Source organism: Drosophila kikkawai, chromosome 3R, assembly GCF_030179895.1.
Source record: "Drosophila kikkawai strain 14028-0561.14 chromosome 3R, DkikHiC1v2, whole genome shotgun sequence".
Classification (NCBI taxonomy): domain Eukaryota; kingdom Metazoa; phylum Arthropoda; class Insecta; order Diptera; family Drosophilidae; genus Drosophila; species Drosophila kikkawai.
This window is the reverse complement of record NC_091731.1, coordinates 15,378,894-15,400,561: the sequence shown is the minus strand read 5'-3', so window position 1 is coordinate 15,400,561 and position 21,668 is coordinate 15,378,894. Positions and strand designations below refer to the sequence as shown.

General features: G+C 44.9%; 3 protein-coding genes across 6 annotated transcripts; 1 reads left to right on the top strand and 2 right to left on the bottom strand.

Moving 5' to 3' along the window:
* Positions 1 to 202: 202 nt before the first annotated feature.
* Positions 203 to 1,411, bottom strand: LOC108084283 (valacyclovir hydrolase). The gene has a single exon (XM_017180440.2). The coding sequence runs from the start codon at positions 1,241 to 1,243 to the stop codon at positions 407 to 409; it is 837 nt and encodes a 278-aa protein (XP_017035929.1). The 5' UTR covers positions 1,244 to 1,411; the 3' UTR covers positions 203 to 406.
* A 342-nt stretch (positions 1,412 to 1,753) lies between these two features.
* Nrx-1 (Neurexin 1) lies at positions 1,754 to 20,797 on the top strand. Of its 4 annotated transcripts, XM_017180365.3 has the most exons (14): positions 1,754 to 1,797; positions 3,341 to 4,553; positions 4,821 to 5,294; positions 5,353 to 5,664; positions 5,729 to 5,845; positions 5,904 to 6,288; positions 6,354 to 6,724; positions 6,910 to 7,030; positions 11,419 to 11,566; positions 11,630 to 12,387; positions 12,493 to 12,843; positions 12,915 to 13,150; positions 14,270 to 14,597; positions 16,351 to 20,797. In XM_017180365.3, the coding sequence occupies exons 2-14, from the start codon at positions 3,648 to 3,650 to the stop codon at positions 17,346 to 17,348; spliced, it is 5,505 nt and encodes a 1,834-aa protein (XP_017035854.1). In that variant the 5' UTR covers positions 1,754 to 1,797; positions 3,341 to 3,647; the 3' UTR covers positions 17,349 to 20,797. The 4 variants fall into 4 exon arrangements, with proteins under 4 accessions (XP_017035854.1, XP_041631352.1, XP_017035855.1 ...); XM_041775418.2 differs by lacking the exon at positions 1,754 to 1,797 and having other exon boundaries at positions 2,651 to 4,553; positions 6,910 to 7,021; XM_017180366.3 differs by lacking the exon at positions 1,754 to 1,797 and having other exon boundaries at positions 2,651 to 4,553; positions 12,915 to 13,105.
* On the bottom strand, positions 20,449 to 21,221 carry LOC108084104 (uncharacterized). Its single transcript, XM_017180131.3, has 2 exons — positions 20,938 to 21,221; positions 20,449 to 20,817 (listed from the first exon to the last, which is right to left on the bottom strand). The coding sequence occupies exons 1-2, from the start codon at positions 21,086 to 21,088 to the stop codon at positions 20,657 to 20,659; spliced, it is 312 nt and encodes a 103-aa protein (XP_017035620.1). The 5' UTR covers positions 21,089 to 21,221; the 3' UTR covers positions 20,449 to 20,656.
* Positions 21,222 to 21,668: the final 447 nt, after the last annotated feature.

The following is a 21,668-nucleotide window of genomic DNA, read 5'->3' as shown; positions in this document are numbered from 1 at the left end:
TATCGAAAGGTTTTGTTGTGTGGGTAGTTCTCAATTAATTTCGATGTGATTCATAACATAGATAGATAATTTCCTTTTAGTTTAGATATGGATTTGATTCATCAAAATTAACAGTTTCGACCTATGGACACCTGCACACTCGGAACCGAACCTCTATAACTTAAGCCCCTTATCTGTTAAAAAAAAGGTATAATCTATGGAATATTTTTAGTGAAAATATTTTTATTCATTATTTAAAAGAGGGAGAAAACTAAAACTATACAAAAGAGATTATCAGACCAGTTTTTCACTTTTCTTCCTATTATTTTAGCTATTGGTCAGCTTTAACCGGATGTTCGGATAAGATTTGTAACCTAAACATAGTAAATTTTTATTTCCGGTAACAATAGACCTTACCAGTTCCGAGCTAGGCCTTTTTGTTGAAAAAGTCAGCCACCAGCTTGTTGAACTCCTCCGCATATCGCAGGTGGATGTTGTGCTTGCCATCGGGGAACTCGTGGTACTTGGCCTGGGGCAGGCGCTGCCTTAACCAGGGGATATGTTCAGCTGCTATCATGGGATCCTTTTTCCCATGCAGAATAAAGGTTGGTGCCTTTATTTGTTCCACCTCCGAGCGACAAAAGTCACCATCTCTTTGGTCGTAGAAAGCGCAAGCGGCATCCACCCACTCGGCCCAGAGCTCAGCAAATCTCTCCACGCCATACACCTTTTCCATGGGCTCACGCATACGCGGCGACCACTTGGCCACATCTCGAATGTTCTTCAGAGCCTTGGCTTCGTCGGCGTTTAGGTAGGCACCAGCTCCCCAGATGGCCAGGCGGTCAACAGCATCCGCATGGCGACCAGCAACAATGAGGGCTGTGATTCCCCCATCACTCCAGCCCAGGATGGAGAACTTTGGCCTGTCCAGGGCTCGCATCAGTTCCACCGCTGCCTGGGCGTCTTCCCGGAAGAACTCCAGTCCAAACTTGCGTTGCGGAGGCACTGATTTGCCGTAACCCGGCGGATCCCAGGCGATGATCGTGTGTCCGGGCAGCAGCTTGGGAAGCTGCTCGATCTGGGGCTTGAAGTCAGTCCAGGCGGAGCCCAGGGCTCCGGGCATCAGCAGCAGACTCTGCTCTCCACTGCCAGTCTCCACAATGTGCAAGTCGGCCCCATTAACCCGTACTTTCCGCTCCGTATGCATTAGCCGGCCGACGAGGGCGGAGCGGGATCCCAATCGTCTGCCCAAATTGGCGAGCATTACGTAAGCGGATCGGGCAGTGACTCTGGAGTATGGCAACAAACTTGATGGGGTTTCGAGGGCACTTCAGATTCCCGGCAAATGGTTTGCGGCTTGTGCAAATCTTTTGGAAAAACGCCTTGTAAAGTGCACTTGGGAAAGCTCCGCTGATAAGAACAGCTGTAAGCAAACGATCGGATTGGTGTGACTGCACTTCCATTAATACTAAATAAACATACTAAATTAGGCAGAGCCATAAATACTGTTACAAGTTCAAGCAGCTTTTGAAAGGCCGTTAATTTTAAATGGATAATCGTTTTTATCATTTCTCACAAAATTAAAAATTAAAAATAAAAACAAAATATATTAAGAAAGAAAGAGTTGCCACATTTCGGGGATACAACCGTTATTAAAGGCGCTCTTTTGAAATGTGAGCTTTTGCTTTCTGGCTCAGCTTTGCGACATTCCCACTTCCCTTTTTAGTCCACTCGAACGTCACCACAACGAAGGACAATGGGCAGCACGTGCTGGCATTTGTTTAGCCTTTAGCGTGCGTTAAAAAATTATTAAAAAATGTAAGTGCCACAGGAAACAGAGGAGTCCCTGTCCCCAGCGTAATGGTCAGTGCGTGATTGGTGTGCTCAAGTTAATGTGCGCCCGCTTGTGGCCACGATTTATGGCGGCGACGGCCTTGCAATTGCTCATGAAGGCAGGAGGAAAAACAGGGGGAGGGTAAAAAGGGGGAGTTACAGACACCCACCCGACCACACATTCCGTTGCAAATGCAAATCGAATTCGGAACCGAGTCGTCGAAGTTGCGTAGTAAATGTCAAGGAATTTACACGGGTCGTCTCAGTGATAACGTAGTGTGCGGGGGAGCGGGGGAGTGGGCGAGCGAGTGTGACCACATGGACGCCCACACACGAGTTCGTGGGTATGTATGCGTGTCCCATCTAATACGCTTTGAGTGGTGCAGGTTATGAACCTGCGTGCTGTGCGCACATTTCGCCTGTGTGGGTGAGTGGGCAGCTGCTTTGTGTGTGTGTGTGTGTATGCGTTGGTGTGTCAGTAGTACGCATATGCATGCGAAGTAAGGGAGCTTTTAATTTTTGGCATTCCCATACACTACACACAAAGCGCAGAGCCTTTCGGTCGTTCGTAGCATACTTTTTAGGGCAGGCCTCTTAAAAGTGGCTTGAGTTGGAAAATATTCGTTTTTCCTCGCTTAAAAGTTTGTTTAATTATTTTTAAATGTAAATTAACTGAAATGAAGTCACAACTTTGCAGTTATATACTATTAGAGCGCCCAATTCACGTCGTCTAGGCCGCTCCAGTGGCTTTTTGTGAATAAGCTGGAGGAGCTTTCGTTATCCATTGGAAACAGTGCGAGGAAATTAAGTTTGAAATTGCAGTTCAGTCTTGTCGTGGATGCAGCGCGGATCGATAACGGAGTCAAGAGCAGCGGAAGAAGGCGCTGCGGACAAATTTCGACACACAAAATTTTTGTATCCCCAAAAAGTTGAACAAAAAATCTGCAAAAATAAATTCAGCCCCCGACTTTAAACAAAAACGCGCCGCGACAAAAGGCAATCCCGTGTCGTTACATAAAATAAAAGCCAATGAAGATAAAAGAATAATTGTGTAATTGAAAAATCACAGTGTGTGCAAAAAATCGTATATAATCAATAGTTTTCAATCGATACGCATAAATAACTGATTGGTTATCTGCATGAAGGAATAATCCCCCTATCTGGGGCCTGTGAAAACGGTTCGCTTCTTGTGGTCTTGGAAAATTTTTCGCCTACATTCTCGACATGCAGTGAAAAATTTTTCCGATTTTTAGTATGTACATGTACGTTGGAGCGCTCGTGGGCGCCACAGGCTCGGGTGGCAGGGGTTTCCGTATCCGGAAAGCTTTTGGCCCCACAACCACCGTCGCTTCTAGTATCACAACAGTTGTCTGACACGGTCTGGACGCGATGCAAAGTTCCCGTTCGTAATTAGTTGGCCAAATTAAGTGGGAAAATCAGTGAATTAATCGAAATGACAAAAACTCAAAGTGCAGGACATTTAAAACCAGGAAATCCGAAGCAATAATCAGTGCAGTTACGTTAACAGCGACCGAGCACCGTTAACAGCCGCAGCCAACTTCGCCTCTTTACTCTCGCGCGCTCTCCGGATAAAAGCTGCAGGCGCGGATAAAACGATTCCCGAGTAACACCAACACAAGGACACTCGCCGCAGGAAGGACGGGAAAAAGCTCTCGCTCAAGGACTGGAATACGCGAAAGGAGAGAGAGAAAGACGCGAACAAAGCGACACTTTACGTTTACGCGCGCAACGTGCGTAGGTGCCTCTGTGTGGGTGAGGCGAGCGTGTGACTGTGTGCGTGTGCGTATCCTTGCGCGTGTACGTTGTGCGTGTGAATGAAGGCGCCAAGTGCAACATATCAGGACTCCGCCATTATTGAGAACCATGCTCCTGCGTCAGTGACGACAGCCAAGCCACCGATTATGGACAAGGAACACGCTAGTCCGGCGGAGCTCCGGCTCCTGCCCACCCACGCCTCCGCCTCCTTTGCCTGCCCGGACTTGCGGTTTAACAAGGCGCGCCGCCGGCGGAGAAGCGATTCAGCAGTGCCTCCCGTGGTGGTGGAATACCGTCGCTCCTACCGCGTCCTTATCGTCAGCGCCCTGCTGGTCAGCTTAGCGGCCAGCTTCGTGACCCTCAGCGCCGGCTTCCAATTGGACGGGTCCCAGAGCTCCTTCTACACCTTTCGCAAGTGGTACACCGGCCTGAACGGCACCCTAGAGCTGGAGTTCAAGACGGAGCAGCCCAACGGACTGGTACTCTACACCGACGACGGCGGCACTTACGACTTCTTCGAGCTTAAGCTCGTCGAAGGCGCCCTCCGGCTGAGATATAATCTGGGCGGAGGAGCCCAGATCATTACCGTGGGCCGGGAGCTGCACGATGGTCACTGGCACAAGGTGCAGGTGCTGCGCAACGATGAGCAGACCTCGCTCATAGTCGACGGCGTCTCCCAACAGCGATCTACCAAGGGCAAGGAGTTCCAGTTCGGAAAGTTCGCCAGCAACTCGGATGTGTATGTGGGCGGCATGCCCAACTGGTACAGCAGCAAGCTGGCGCTGCTCGCCCTGCCCAGCGTCATCTTCGAGCCGCGCTTCCGGGGCGCCATCCGGAACCTGGTGTACGCGGATCAGCCAGGCGGCTCCACACGGCGTCAGGAGATCAAGCAGCCGCGCGATATCAAGTGTGGCGACGTGCCCTGCGACCATGGAGAGCTGCCCGCCCGCGAGAGGCCTTTAAGGGTGAGTTTTAGACACATCATTTTGTGAACTATATAAGATATATATACTGGTAATGCTATTACCTATATAATATTATTATATATGATTAACTTTGTTAATTTATTACACATATATTTATACTTAAACTTAAATCGAATATATAATTTAAATGTGCTCCCGTTTTCCCTTGCTGTAAACTGAATTTTATCCTTATAACAATGCCCCCTAGCCTCGATTGCATCTGAACAGGTCAGTAATATATCACAATATCCAAAATTACTCCTGCAGGGTGTTCGGGGCAACACAACGGATGCCTGCGAGCGGAACGATCCATGTCAGCACGGCGGCATCTGCATATCCACTGATTCCGGTCCAATTTGCGAGTGTCGAAACCTCGAGTACGATGGCCAGTATTGTGAGAAGGAGAAGGCGCCATCGGAAGCAACGTTCCGCGGTACACAGTTCCTCTCGTACGACTTGGGCCAGACGGGCGCCGAGCCGATAGTGAGTGCCCAGGATGCCATATCCTTCTACTTCCGCACCCGCCAGCCCAACGGCCTGCTCTTCTACACGGGACACGGCACTGACTATCTGAACTTGGCCCTGCGTGATGGAGGCGTCTCTCTGACAATGGGACTGGCCAACGGAAAACAGGAGATGCACATTAAGCCTTCGAAGGTGCGCTTTGATGATCATCAGTGGCACAAGGTCACCGTGCACCGTCGCATCCAGGAGATCTCCTCCATCACCAGCTTCTGTCGGGTGAGTATCAAACTAATCCTGTGAGTTTTTCAAATTGAAGGGAGCTCTTTTCTTCCAGCTGGTCACCGTGGTGGACGACGTATACACGGATCACTCGCACATCGCTGGAAAATTCACCATGCTATCCTCGTCGCGTGTCTATGTGGGCGGTGCAGTCAATCCGAGGGCTCTCCTGGGAGCCCGTGTCCACAACAACTTTGTGGGTTGCCTGCGGAAGGTGGAGTTCTCGGCAGACACTTTGAATCTGAACCTAATAGACCTGGCCAAGAGCGGCTCCAAGCTCATCCAAGTGGCTGGCAACTTGGAGTACCAGTGCCCCAGCGGTGACCCCCAGGACCCTGTGACCTTCACCACCCGCGAGTCCCATCTGGTAAATTTGACTCTAACTGAGAATAGAAACTCGTATCAATTATGTTTTTGTTTCATCTTCATAGGTCTTGCCTCCCTGGGAAACTGGCAAGCAGAGTTCCATCAGCTTCAAGTTCCGGACTAAGGAACCCAACGGTATCATCGTCCTGGCAACCGGATCCAAGCAACCACGAGCTAAGAACGTAAGTTGCCTCAATAATATTTCCGCTCCAACTAAAGGTAATTCTCCTTATAAACCAGCCCGTTTTGATCGCGATTGAACTGCTGAATGGCCACATATACATCCACCTGGACCTGGGATCCGGGGCGTCCAAGGTGCGAGCCTCAAGGCGTCGCGTGGACGATGGCGACTGGCACGACCTGATTCTCCGGAGAAATGGACGCGACGCCAAGGTGAGCGTGGACGGGGTATGGAACGATTTCCGCACGCCCGGCGACGGAACCATCCTCGAGCTGGACGGGCACATGTACCTGGGCGGCGTGGGACCCGCATACAACAGCGTGGCCTGGCCGGCGGCCATTTGGACCGCCACTTTGCGCCAGGGATTCGTGGGCTGCTTGCGTGACCTGGTGCTGAGTGGCAAGGCGATCGATATAGCGGCTTTTGCACGCGTCCAGGACTCGGGTGAGTAGCGCCGTACCATTGTCACGCCAGCGATGGGCACCCACTGATAATCCCCTTGGGAACAGCCTCCGTGAAGCCCTCGTGCCACGTTCAGAGCAACGTTTGCAACGGAAATCCCTGTCTGAACGGCGGCACCTGCCTGGAGGGCTGGAACCGCCCCATCTGCGACTGCTCGGCTACTCTGTACGGCGGACCCACCTGCGGCCGGGAGCTGGCCACGCTGGCCTTCAACGGCAGCCAGCACATGACCATTTGGCTGGGCAATGGACAGGGCACCAAGACGCAGACCGAAGAGCTGGTCATTCGCTTCAAGACCTCGCGCCCTGCCGGACTTTTGCTGCTGACCAGCGCTGAGTCCAATTCGCCGGATCGGTTGGAGATTGCTCTCGTGGCGGGAAGGGTGCGGGCCAGTGTCCGGCTGAGCGACAGGGAGAAGGTGAGTTGGCCGGGGTGGGATGTCTTTTGTCGCCTTTAATAAGGTAGAAGAGAATTCTCAAAGGAATAACTATTTTAATTTTTCTGAGAAATGCTTCTACAAATTCGAAATGAATTTCCAAACTTAAAGGCGACTTTCTGAGACGTATGGACAGTTTTTTTGAGCTTGTGAATAATTCCTTGCAGAACCTGCTGGCCGGCCAGTCGGTGCTCAACGACAACAACTGGCACACGATCCGCTTCTCGCGCAGAGCCTCCAATCTGCGGCTACAAGTCGACGGGGCTCCCCCCGTCAGGGGTATGTTATGTATGTATCAACAGCACATATATGCCCTACTACGTGTCGTGCCGTGTCGTTTTTTTTTACCAACCAACCAACCAGTCAACCAACCAACCAAGCAACCAACCGAATCCACGAGTTGTAAGAATTCCCCTCGGCGAGTCCGAGTCCATTTAGCTTCCAAATGACTAGTGCTCCACGCACAGCCCCAGGTTCAAGTTCAAATAGGAAAGCCAATGCCCCTCTCAGCAGGAAGGTGTGTGAAGGTGCTTCAGGACAGTTGAAAAATCAAAAAGATACAAGCGAAGAAAAAAGTAAAAATAAAGAAAGGTAGAAAGGAGAAAATCAATAACGAAGGAAAGTGCAGTCAGCAGCGCGTTTTCCGTTCTTAAGTTCCACTTTAAACCTTATCATTTGAGAGCTTTTCAGTTAACAACGATTCTCACACACCGAAACACAACCTCACGAAACAACCAAACACATAAGAACACACATGCGATTACACCTGAACGAAATGCAGTAAAAAAAACTAATGAAAAACTTGAAAGAAATCTATTTGGAAAAGTATTTAGCCAGTTTATTTCTCTCTTTCATTTCTCATGACACATTTCTCTCAAACTTCCTTGTTCCAATGATGATGATGATAAACTAGACAGTTCTACTATCTATCCACCTATGTCTACCTCGCTCTGTATCTCTGAAAATCGTTAAGCATCTGCAATATAGTTTGAACATCATAAGACACCAAGCTCCACATCCACATCCACATTCCACACCATTTCACACATTGTACGCCTCTCTAAAAGTTTGTTTAATCATCCATGGCATATACCCATGCGAATCGAGGCGAAGTACCCATCGGAGGGATGGGATCGCACTCGATCGCATTATCAACTACTCATTCGTAATAATTTTTTATATACTTTGCTCTTGTAAGTTTCTCTCTCAAAACTCTTTCAAACATCTCGATGTTGTGTTTTCATTTGCGATACTTACTTACTTGGTTTGATTTCCCAGTTAAGATTGCCAATTCAATTCCAATTACAATTCCAATTCCTAAGCCCACACAGTCAACGTATTCGAACGTAATGTAATCTAAAAGAGTAAATGCGAACGCAAGTGAAAGTTGGACAGCTGTAAAGTATCAGCCTTAAATGTTATAAATACTTATCATTATATAATTGTCTTGTACATTGTTTTGTCCCCGATTAATCGATTAAGTTATCCTTGGTTCATTTGAGTTTATAACAGGTTGCCAATGAAGGTTATGTCTATAATAGAGACGTAGTTTAAAGTTATATATGCCATAGCATTACCTTGGGAAGCTATTTAAAATCAAATAACACATTTCCTTGGCAACCTATTGCATTATTTGTTACTTTTCTCCCTCTAAAAGATCCCGTGTGTTTTCTTTTTCTTTCTGTAAATATATTTGGAAAATGTTTCAGTTTACAGACCTATGATAAACCCCTTAAACAATAAAAATAACTTAAATAATTGCTGTACCATAACTTAAACGACACGTGCGGTATGTAAACGTTAAAAGGTGTTTGTTTCAGACTCCTATCGAATGTAGATCAACGAACAACAACAACAATAACAGCTAATAACAATGTCAAATGCAAATGCAATTCCCTAATCACAAACGTGATCTAATGACCTTCTTTAAAAAAAAAAAAATGCAACCGAGAGAGAATAATAAAAAGAAAAAATATGCCACAGAGAAAATGAGTAAGGCGAAACAATGCAAAAGAACGGGAACGCAACGTAAATAATTTACAATGTACAATATCGTTTTTTCGTTTCATGTTTTAGGCGAGAGAAAAAAATCGACACGCAAGAACGCGGGGAAACATTTTTTTGCCCAAATCGCTCGATGAAAGTCACGCCATCGGCCAAATTGCGATTGCGATTGCCATTGCTTCAAAATATGGCTCTTTTTAGCCTTTAGCCGGGCCTGGCTTATTGAGACGAGAGGGCAAAACAATGTTTGGAAGCGCCCAGGGCTGTAATTTTGCACCATTTAATATGTAATTAGCTTTGTGTTAAGTAAACTCAACTATTCGTAAACATCAATACAACAACAATACCGCAACCGCAACCAAATTGCAACTAACTAATCAAGCCTAACGTGTCTCACGTACAATTAGATTCTTGTTGTGTAAGTGTGAATAAACAAAAAACAGAAAAAAAAACGAAGGAGAAATCAATCAATGGCAGGCTATGGGGATGGCTACACAGGAAGAAAATACTTGTAATAAGTTTTAGTCTGAAGTATTTAATGCAGTTAAGGCAAATCGGTTTTAGATTTTAAATTCATTCAAGACATCCACAAAAGAATTCTAAAATTATTCATTATAAATTAGTAAGTTTTACTAAATTCTGGGAACCTTTCAATTGTTTCCGACTCTTTGGCAAAATGTACAATGCCACAAAAATATATTCAGAATCTACAGTCAAACTAAGAAACTTGTTTATTTAGAGATTAAATTAATTTTTGAAAAAGCAATTCAGAAATTATTCATAAACCTAATACCTCATATTGCCAGTTGTATCTATAAATTATTTTCGGCCTTCAAAGGCCTTGTGTCCTTGTAGCCAGATCCTGCTCCTGCCAGAGGAACACACTGAGACACAAACACTCACACACTGCCAACCGGAAGTCTCGCACACCTGCACAGGCACAGGCATAGTCACACACACCAACACACTCTCTCTCGCACCGTTTGCACACACACTCACGTCACGTGAAGTGTTTGCATGTGAGCACCCGAAAGACAGGCAGCAGCAGCAGCAGCAACAAAAGCCGTAATAAAACCACGATTATAATACCAGTAGCCAGAACCAAAACCAATAACTGTCAGTCAGAATGAAATAGCAAACCGCATGACCTGCTCACGATCTGAGCCCCGAATCCCCGAATCCGGCTAGCCATTGTACAGTGTACTATAGTGTGTATTAACCAGTGTATATCGTATATATCGTATCGTTCGCCACCGCATCGTATCACTCTGCTCAGCCCACTCAGCAATTCAAGTGTATGAATAAGTAACTGTGAATGCGCCAAATTGCCAGCTGCAACAACAGTGGCCTACTTCGACTTCCTCCCACCACATCGCTCTCTCTCTCTCTATCTCTCTCTCGCCGCTATACTTCTCTCTTTCTCTGTCTCTCTCGCTCCCCCTTTTCTCTCTGTCGCCGAAGTCATTTGCATGTCAAGATGTCAATCATTCAGTGGGCCAACGCGTCGTATGCGCAATGTGGCCGCTCGTTAAGGCTAATGCACCCTTATTAACTTAGACGTAGTCGTCGCACACACACAGAACTAAACCCAGGCCAAACACACAAACACAAACATGGAACTCTCTAGGGCACAGATTAACACATTTACAAAAGAACAAGAGCATTACCATTGCCACGAGAGAAAACTGGACAGTAACCCCGATACCCATCGATGTTTAGTTCAATGTCGTTAAGCAAAACCCCCAGAAATTGTTCTTTGTTTTATATATTTTTTTTGTCAATTATCATGGTTATTACCGATATTATATCTCTGTGACCTTTTCATTTCCAATTACTAGCCCGTTAGTAGGTTGCCTATTTTCTCATGTTTATGCGTTTCCTCGGTTTAATCTGTTTTTGAGCCATGCACAGCTGAGAGAAAAAACTTAATTGAAATTAACTGAAATGTCACCGTCACCGTAATCGTATTGAAAATGTATCTCACACACCAAACTAATCTAAGAAAAGATATATAAGTATTCCTCAAATGTCAATCAATGCATATTCGTATGTAAACCAGAACAAAGCGCACCAACTAACTAATCTAACCTAGCGAACTCTTTACTTTTACTTACTTTCCTTTGGTTTGCGCTGGCTAGCGCGAGCTAGTTTCCATTTTCGATTTTCTATTATCGATTTCGTTTTGTCTTAATTAACAACTTAACTTAACTTACAACTACTATCCGTACCAGTACATATGTATTGTAATCTGCACCTTTCTTTAGTATGTACCAAGATGCAACGCAACAAATCAATAATAATAATACTCCAATCGAATTCCAACAACATTCAGCCACCTGTCGAGTGAAAAAACAATGCTTGAAAAATCTATGAACCAAACTTAGATCTATGTCTACTAAAACCGCATACCTATATCTACTCAATACTCTTAATACTCAACTATATACTCTTTGACTACAAATGCGTATGTGCTTCTTGTCACCAACTATACTCCATATTACTACTCGTACCAAAAAAACCTATATATATCCAAGTATATCCATATGTATCCAATGTTAACGGTACTCCGCCTAGTCAACAACTTAGAGCAAAGCCGAGCCTGGCTTGACAACCCCATGGCGAGGCGCCCGAGTTTTATCCATCTCTTGTTTTTGGAAATATTCTTTGCACAGCCGAGACAATCCTGGGGCGCCACAGCACCATGGAGATCCGCTCGATCCACCTGGGCGGGCTCTTCCATGCCGAGGAGGAGATCCAGATGACCTCGACGATGCCGAACTTCGTCGGCCAGATGCAGGGCCTGGTGTTCAACGGGCAGCGGTGGGTGTCCTCGGCCTCTCAGTACGTTTAATTTCTAGACCCCTCTTTGTGTTCTTTCCTCAGTTATCTGGACATAGTCAAGAGCCTGGGACCAGAGCTCTCGGCCTTGCCCAGCGCCACCTTCAAGCTGACTGCGCGCTTCGTGAACTCCCCGGCCGGTCAGCCCTACCACGCGGCCACCTTCCGCTCCAAGCACTCCTACGTGGGCCTGGCCATGCTGAAGGCCTACAACAGCATCTCGATTGACTTCCGTTTCAAGACCGTGGAGCCCAATGGTTTGTTGGTCTTCAACGGAGGGCGGCGCAGTGACTTCGTGGCAGTGGAACTGGTGAATGGGCACATTCACTACACCTTCGACCTGGGCGACGGACCGGTGACCATGCGGGACAAGTCTCGCATCCACATGAACGACAACCGCTGGCACCAGGTCAGCATCCGGCGACCTGGGCCCAAGACCCACACCCTCACCGTGGACGATTCGTTTGAGATCGTTAGCCTGACCGGCAATAATATGCATTTGGAGCTGGCGGGCATCCTGTACATCGGCGGCGTCTTCAAGGACATGTACGCCAAGCTGCCGGCCTCGATCTCGTCGCGATCCGGTTTCGAGGGCTGTCTGTCCTCTCTAGATTTGGGCGACGCCTCGCCATCGCTCACTAGCGATGCTGTGGTGCCCAGTTCCCTAGTGGTCAGTGGCTGCGAGGGACCCACAAAGTGCAGCCAGAACGCGTGTGCCAATAGGGGAATCTGTGTGCAGCAGTGGAACGCCTATGCCTGCGAGTGTGACATGACATCCTACACAGGACCCACGTGCTATGATGGTAAGTGAAGAGGAAGTCCTTTAGGAAGAACCAGGATGGGGTATCTGTGGCCCTAAAAATTTATATTTTTAAATCTATATTTAATTTAAAATAATTCCCTTACAGAATCCATTGCCTATGAGTTTGGCAACAACAAGGGCATGGTACAGTACACCTTCCCGGAGAACGCGCAGGCCGACACCGAGGAGGATAATATCGCCTTGGGCTTCATCACCACCAGACCGGACGCAGTGCTCTTGCGGGTGGAGAGTCACACCACCCAGGACTACATGGAGCTAGAGATTGTCGAGGGGAACATCTTTATGGTGTACAATATTGGCAGCGTGGACCTGCCGTTGGGCGAGATCGGCACAAAGGTGAACGATAATGCCTACCACGTGGTGAGGTTCCAGCGCAAGGGAGGCAATGCCACACTCCAGCTGGATGACTACAATGTGCAGGCCCTGACGCCGCAGAGTAAGTGCAGGGACACCTAATACCGGGGGTTATCTAATGCCGTTCCCGATCTTCTTGCGGTTGACTTGCAGGCCACCACTCTACCGTGTTCAATACCATGTCCAACGTCCAGGTCGGCGGCAAATTCAGCCGCAACGGCCGCAGTCGAATCGAGCGGCCGTTCGCTGGCGTAATTGCCGGACTGTCGGTGAACAAGTTGCGAATCCTGGACTTGGCCGTCGAGCGCGACCCCCATATCACCATCCGCGGAGATGTTCAATTGGTAACTGGAGTATTAGATAGAAATGATCTGCAGAGAATGCAGCAGGTTAGGGAATTTATTTGAAATTTTATTTGAATTCCTCTCAACTTTCAACTTTCCAAGTATTTTTCTCATCGTAAACCAAGTTTATTCAAAATTCTTTCTTTTATTAAATACAAAAAAAAAAAAAGATATCAAAAACGAAAATCTAACCAAAATTACTGTATTAATCCGCTTCATGATTTGTGGAACCCCTTTTCCCAAAAACGATTTGAAGCGATTTGACATGATTTGATTTGATTTGGTTGCACCACCGATAAATCCGAATAATGTACAGTTCCCAAGCACAATTTCGATAGCCCAATAAATCGCATTGCCTTAAATCGTTGTACATTGAAGTCATCGTCATCAAAATCAAATGCGGGAAATTCGGTTCGACATTCAGTATAAACGTTAACTGTTCCAACTAAACCAAAAGTATTAGCTAACTACTAACTGTATAAACCTAGTGTAAATGCTGCATTTGAATTGACATTATGATTTCCCTCGGGAGCCTTCGTTTTATTCTGTAACGCTTTTGATCGCACCAACAAAATAACAAAATCGAGACTAACCAGCGTTTTGAGTTCCCTCAATTTGTATCAATTGCTGCACAGCGCACATTAACCAATAATTGTGAATATATATACAGCCATATAAACCGATACTACCGATTTACTATGCACTAGAACTCGTCCGCACCAATGCTGCATGACTCTACTCAAAGCTCACATCGAACATAAATATACTCAAACACGAAACAGGAAGCCACTGGAGATTTGAGACTAATTTAAATTTCGATAAGCTGAGATTAAATTCTATAAATGAAGTTAGTTTATTATTTAAAAAAAGTTAATAAAGAAGTATATAGAATTAAAGAATAAGAATTTAATGAGTCTTCAGACTTCCTGAGACTGTGATATTTGTCTGAAAACATTATAGTGAACTCTTTAAGATCTCTCTGCACAATATTCATTTATCCCCCGTGGCTTCACACATACTCACATCCATACATATATACCTAATCAAGCAGCACCTAAGCAACTTACTAATGCAACTAACAAAACCCCATACAATAACCATCGCTTGGCCCGGCTGCCGCCAGATCAACTGAAGTAAAATTAGACTTTGAACTCTATTCGACAGACGCCGGCGAGTGGTTTCCCCGGTGCCTTAGACGATCTGATATTCTCTGGAGCCGGGTCAGGGTGTCGCGGCGACGACGAGGACGAGTGCACGCCGCCCTTCGAGTCGGGCAGCGGCGATGACCTAATCACGCCCGTCTATGTGCCGCCCACCAAGCAAACGACCACCTCGCAGCAGGGCAATAGTCTGAGCACCGGCGGCAGCGGTGGCAATACCAATGGCACAGAGAGAGCCTGCGACGACGAGGACTGCGTCCATGGATCCGGTGATTATGGCGAGACCACGGAGCAGTTCACATCAACGAGCACGGCCAGGGGAGCGGGTGCAGGTGAGTGGCTTCTTCTCCAGCAGTGTAATGGTCTCATGTTGTCATTGGCATTTGGATCAATCACAAGAAACACACAAGGAAACACCAGACACCTCACTAAACCACGAACACACACATATATACTTCATCGCAGACATTAGCCAGTCCCACTCAAAATTCAAATTAAGTATACGCATTAAGTATACGCATTAAGTATACGCTCCAGTTACCCTAGTAAAGTAGAGAACAAGTTAATGATTAAGCTGTGGGTTTCGTTGTGTTCGACTTCCAGTTCCTGTTCCAGTTCGAGTTGTAACCTATAATCGAATTTGTATAATCATATAACCAATTAGCTAGTGACGCTTTGCCTTTTCAGTTTGTTTGTTCAATGCTCCACAAGATCGAGGAAGCTATGCCAATGCTTTGACCGCTTCCACATACAAAAAATCAAACCATTGAAACAGCAAAAAAAAAAAAAAAAGACAGCCCCAAACGTATATAACTATATATATATACATATATATATCGCCAATATCGCACCCCTTGCAAAGCATCAACCCAACCAGAACCAAAATCCAACCAATCAGTCAGTCGCTCAGTCGCCGTGTCATCTTCAGCTCAGCTCAGATCAGCCCAAAAAAATCAAAAAAGAATATATTTCAAAACGAATCGCAACAACGCAATGTCGCCTCTCCTTCATCTCCACTCTGTTGCTGATGATTGATTGCCTTCTAATTTGAACTGACGACGAGTACGCCTTATGTGTCTCTTTCAGAATGTGAAATCGCCTTCATATTTCTGACTGTGATTGCGCCATGGATACTCTGTAAATTCCCATAAGCAAACAAGCAAAAAACAACCAAAGCAATGCACTTAGGCTAAGCTTCCAACTCTAGGCCTCTGTCTAAAACTGTATAACTAACTCCTAGCATTAACGAGAGCTAAACCACCAGCAACAGCAACTACAACAACAACAACCAGAAACAACAACAACAACAGCCAGAAAACTTCAAGAACCAGAACAACAGCCACACCAATCATTGGCAAGGGTTTTGCGATTGAGCGAGGGTTAAGCGTTAAGCGATAAGCGATAAGGGCTAAGCGATATATATACCCATATATATATGGTTATGTATATGTAATGGGTGCACCGATCGATGATGTATATGTTTTGTACATAGTAGCGATAAAGAAGCCAATTCTGAACGAGTGTAAGATGTGATTTTTCCCAATACCCGTTCTCCAGTTGCTCCTCTCCCTCCATATTTGTTTCCTCCTCGATATCGCCTAGTTGTACCCGTTCTTCCAATTCCAATTTGTACATATCAGCACAGAAGGTCGTGCCGGCAGCGAGCAGGTCAAGTAGCACCCACAGACAAAAACACATACTCCCAACATACAAGCATATCTCTCAATATCTAAATCTCTATCCTCTCTAACTGTGTTGAATAAACTATGAAAAGCAAAGCAAAACTGGAAGTTGACATGATTTTTGGGATGGGAAAGCCAACTTAAGGTTCAAACTCTTTTAAAATGATGGGGAATTTACAAGACCTTTATTATTTATCTTTGAATTATTACAAAATAGGCTCAATGATTTATTAATTTGGGGTTTTTATTTATAATATTCCATTAAAATCGCGTAAATGAGTACAGTCCTTTCTCAGGATAGAAGTCAAACCACAAATAATTCGTACACAAACAAAAAAAAAACATTTAAGCTTAAGAGCCCCACTTGAAAACACTTGAATAAACCCAAACCGACTGCTTGCAGAGTCCAACAATGAGATGGTCACGATAACCACCACCGGACGCAGCGATGTCACTACGGAGCAGCAGCAACATGGTAGCAGCAGCAGCAGCAGTGGAAGCACTCCGTCCTACGCCACCACCCAGTCCAGCAGCAGCAGCAGCAGCAGTAGCTCCGGCGGAGGAAGTAGCACTCCTGGGCAGCCAAGCACCACCAGCAGCGCCGCTACTACTTCTACGCAGCGAGCCACCAGCAGCAGCACCAGTACGAGCACGACTACGTCCACTACGACCACGACAACCACTACAACTCAGGCCACGCCGTCGCCGGATGTCCGGAACACGGTCACTGAGCGGGAAACTACGCCGTATGACGTGTACAACGCAGGCATGGGCGGTTCTGGGCGCAACGATCACGATCGCATGCAACTGCCGGACGAGCATCTTCCACCGCCTCCGCCACCGCTGCCGCCGCAGGAATCGCCACCCTACGGACCCTATGGCGGCAACACCTACAACACCAATCTGAACAACTACCGGCCAAAGGGCAAAGGCGGCCGAATAAACTCCATCGAGGAGGAGCGCACAGCCATGATCATTGGCATCGTGGCTGGCATCCTCATCGCCGTGGTGCTGGTTATTCTGCTGGTCCTGTGGCTCAAGTCCAACGGAGATCGTGGCTACAAGACGGAGAGCGAGAAGGCGGCAGCCTACGGCTCCCACAATCCGAATGCGGCGCTCCTGGGTAATACCAGCACAAATGGCTCCTACCACCAGCAGCGGCAGCACCATCACCAAGGCGGAGGCGGATCCGGGCAGCAGCAGCACCATGGCCAGCAGCAGATGCACAATGGACACAACGGGAACGGAAATGGAGGTGGCGGTGGCGGCGGCGGCGGTATGATGTCCAGCGGTAGTGGGTCACTGGGCTACGGCAGCGATGGCCGGCCCCAGATGGCGGGACTGGTGCAGCCCAAGGCCAAGAAGCGCGACTCCAAGGACGTCAAGGAGTGGTATGTGTAAGGCGTCTGGGTCGGGAGGAATTATCGTCAAATTAGCAATAAAATGCAATTAGTGCAAGGCCGAAAGCCGAAGTGAATGTCCCCCTAAGATACACACACGCATAACGTATATATATGAATATATATTTATTTAGCAGCCTCATAACGTTAATTAGACGCAGACACAGTCGACGACACTTGGATCGAGACCGAGACGAGAGTGTACAAATGAATGGAAGGATAATAAGGGTGCAATAAGCTGATAAGATAACAAGTTAGCGGCAAGCAGATAGACACGCAAATACTTTAGCCGACAGCATCCGGTAACGTTTAGATTACGCCTAAGAAATTATAGCTTCAACTCAAGACTTGCGAATAACTCTAGCACGCGAGTGCGGCCACAACCATCAGCGAATAAGCATATAAAATACACTAAACGAGTAAACTATATATATATTATATATATCACAGCGTTATGATAAATTATGCCACTAGCCAATCAAGTAATTGTGTAAAATATTTCGCCACAAAGTATGCTACGAGCAAGTACGAAGGATCGAAGCCCCCATTAAACTGCAAGTCCTCTAGCGAATCCACTAAACAATTTAGCAGAAATTCAGCAATGTAAACGTAAAGTTATGGTAAATGCTAGTGGGGTCTATTCTTTGCCTAGGCAGCGTGTAAAGTTACAAAATATGTGGTGCTGTAGACGTACGAGACAGGATATAGTCTGTCGACTACAATAATATGATAATGATGAGGATGGGTGCAAGAATTAATGCTACGGATTGTTTGTTGAATTGAAAGCGGCTTTAATTAGTTAAAATGTAAATGATATAAACTAAAGGATAACTAACTATGGAGAATCAAACAGACACTGCAGTAGTTACCCCCACGATTTGATTTGGTTGACGTAAACGTGATGCGACTTTTTCGTTTGCGTGCAGCAACTCGATGCGAATTTTGGTTAGTCCCAATTCCTCAACTCCCGAGCCCAAAACACATATACTTTTTATATGTATTTGAGACTAAATATTGTCATCGCCTTGCATGCAATATGAACTCAGACATATCAAGTGACAAGACAAGACACCACACACACACACACACACACACACACACGCATTAGGCACACGCTACACACACTACACACACTCTAGGACACTGAAGCGAACCTACCTAGCTTTTCTACAACAACAACTGCTATTCAATGTGAGCGAAAATTACTTTACCGACAACAAAAACCAAAAACGAGGAGAACATGCAACAATTTTACAGTATTATAGCAGCTTTAAGCGTATTTTTCGAAGCCAACGTGACGTATACACAATCAGCAGTCACCGGAACACTCACACTCACACGCTTACACCCACACAGACGCATACAGGGATGCCACAGAACTTGCCAACGGTGATTCATGTGCCCCTCCTTATAGAGATGAAGCGAGATTCGACCTTCTGCAAGCCGCCATTTGGTAATTGAATTCAGTATCCAATAATATCACAAATATCATTTTAATGCGCTATACTCAAATTTTTGCTTCACTATAAATACATAAATTAGTGTATCATTTTGGATTAAATATACAAAGGACTATATACACTCGATATACTTACTAATACACGCACACTCACCATTCACAATTCACATACACACACACCCCCGATCTCACTCACACCCTCACGCGTTTTGAACACCAGCGAAATTACTGGACATACTTCTCTGAAATTCTTAATGGAAACCAAGGCGAGGTATGCTGTATATACCTAGGAAAGTACTATATATTAACAAGAATATATATATATATATTTAACAACTAAAATACATATATACTGCATTTCAAGAAACTTTTGATATATTTTCGAGTTTTTTAAACCCTTAACTTGTATACAAAGAACGAGGAAGAAAGGCGAAAGCGTATGTAGGGAAGGCAGACAAACTAGCGAATCTAGCTGAAATGAACACCTAGGACAATTACAATTACAAGTACATAGCGAAACACGTACACGGACATAACTATATATATATATATATTATACAAGACATACACGCTACATCCAAACTATACTATTTATAAATGTACATCTATACAACATATACACGCATACGATATAACTACGAGTATAATTATAACGAAACAATTATTATTATGCATTACGTACGTCCCTTCGATTTGATAATGAATCCAAACGAGTAACGAGTAACGACAAATTTTAAACGCTGTTGATAACCAAAACAACCATTCCCACTTATCTATGTAACACTTTCTCCCAAACGGCTACGACAACTCTTTCTCTCTATCTCTTCACAATGTTAATGCTGCACAAGGAAAACTCTGCATTTAAACTAAACCACAAAGTTTATTCATTTCGATTCAAGAGGAAACCAAACGAAAACCAAAACCAAATTAAATATATAACTAATTATACAAATTTGCCTTGCGATTTATCAGAGAGCACACACTCACACAAGAATTCAAAGGGAACTTCGAATATCCGCCCCGGCTAACTCTCTTCATTGTGTTTCCACAAATTAATTACAAGGTATTTATCCGAAATCGATGAAAACAAAATAAAAGCAACACTTGAGGCAAGGTAAATGTTATGTATGATATAGTGACTGGGGAGCGTAGAGGACGAGTACAGTTAGTTGTATGTGTAACAGTAACATAGTTAAAGCATGTAACGTAATAGTTCAAGGATCGGAAGCGACGTGGAAGCGCAGGTGCCGGGCAGATGATAGCAAGGAACGATCGCCAGTATCGGTACTAAAACTTACTTCTACTTAGGCTTAATATCATTGTTATCTAATCTATACATAAATATATAAACCGAAACACAACACCCACATATAACAAAGAATATGTATTGGACGCGCAGCGCTTGAGCTGTGCCTACTTATAAATATATATTTAACAAATTGTATCGTGTATGTATATGTAGCGGCAGTGATTGTTAAAGAAATTGCTTTGTTTTGTGTTAGATTTTTTAATTTACGAGAAAGAAAACCCAAAGAACAAAATTGTAAAACGCATACAAATACAGAATGACTGACAAAACACAGAATTATAACATTGCATATAATAAATATAAATAAAATAAAATTGAAAACAAACAAAAGCATTGAATTCGTTATGGGTTTGTTTTATTAAAGAAGAATCGGGTTTGCAGAAGTTGTAATCACAGGCAGTAAGTAGAGAATGAATTGCCCTTTTTAAAACGTTGCAGCCATTCGGTCGAATTCTAAAAACAGTCCTCTAATGATCTCTTCTTCAAGGACACATCCAGCGATGCTCTTCCGAGGTTTCGTTTGCAGTTTCTTTGCCTTTACCTAGGAGGCAGTCAGCGGCTCCGGCTCCTGAACAGGATAAGGCTGTGGTTCATCCCGGTTGATCGGTCGGGTTTGGTTGTCGTGAAGCACCTGCATTTCATGCATATCCATATCATTTGGTTCGTTGGCGGCAGATGGTACCTGCTCCATCGGATTGCCAGCTGTCAATGTTTAAGTAATGAGAATTAATAATAAGAAATTTAAGATTTGCACTATAATTTCACAACTACCCGATTTAAAGCTGATTGAATGATTTAAAGAACCTTTAAGGAAACTCTTACCACTGTTAGATGTCTTTTTTCGAGCAAAAAGACGACCGACCGAAAAATTCTTGAAGAAACGCTTCACCATACTGTTCTTCCGTTGATTAGCTTGGTCATCCATTGGCAAGCCCTCTGGATTGGGAAGTGGTACCATTTCCGGATTGGACATGTTCTTCCACTGTGTTCACTGAGACCTAATGGTGGTTTTTAATTTCAAATTTGGCTTAGTTAACTACACCAAACATTAATGCCGAAATGTTGACAGAAAACCCACTGCCATGTTACGAGTACACAATTATTATGACCCTTGAACTTGGTAAAGTAAGCTGAAAACACAATCAATTAAACAAATCAAACCAAATATCACATCTCAGAAGTATTCAAATATATGGCTTATATTTTTTAAACTTGTTTTTCGATAACTTTTCAGCTTAAAAATGTGGCAGGTTTTTTTAACTTTTATATAACACTGTAAAATTACGCAAATGCTAAATATTTTCAAATAAAACCGACGTTCCCCGCGAAATGCTGAAAGTTTTGCAATAGTGTGACCATGCTGTAGCGCCTGAAAAAGCTCGCAGCACATTAAAGGAAAAATGGAATATTGTCCACTCCCATTTTCTAATTGGATAACGGTCCATGGCAAGGATATATGCAAGGATAATTTGTATTCTTATTATTATTAATTATTGGAATCCTTCCTAGAGATGCAAAAACATCGATGTTGGGAGAAATAAATCGATGTATCG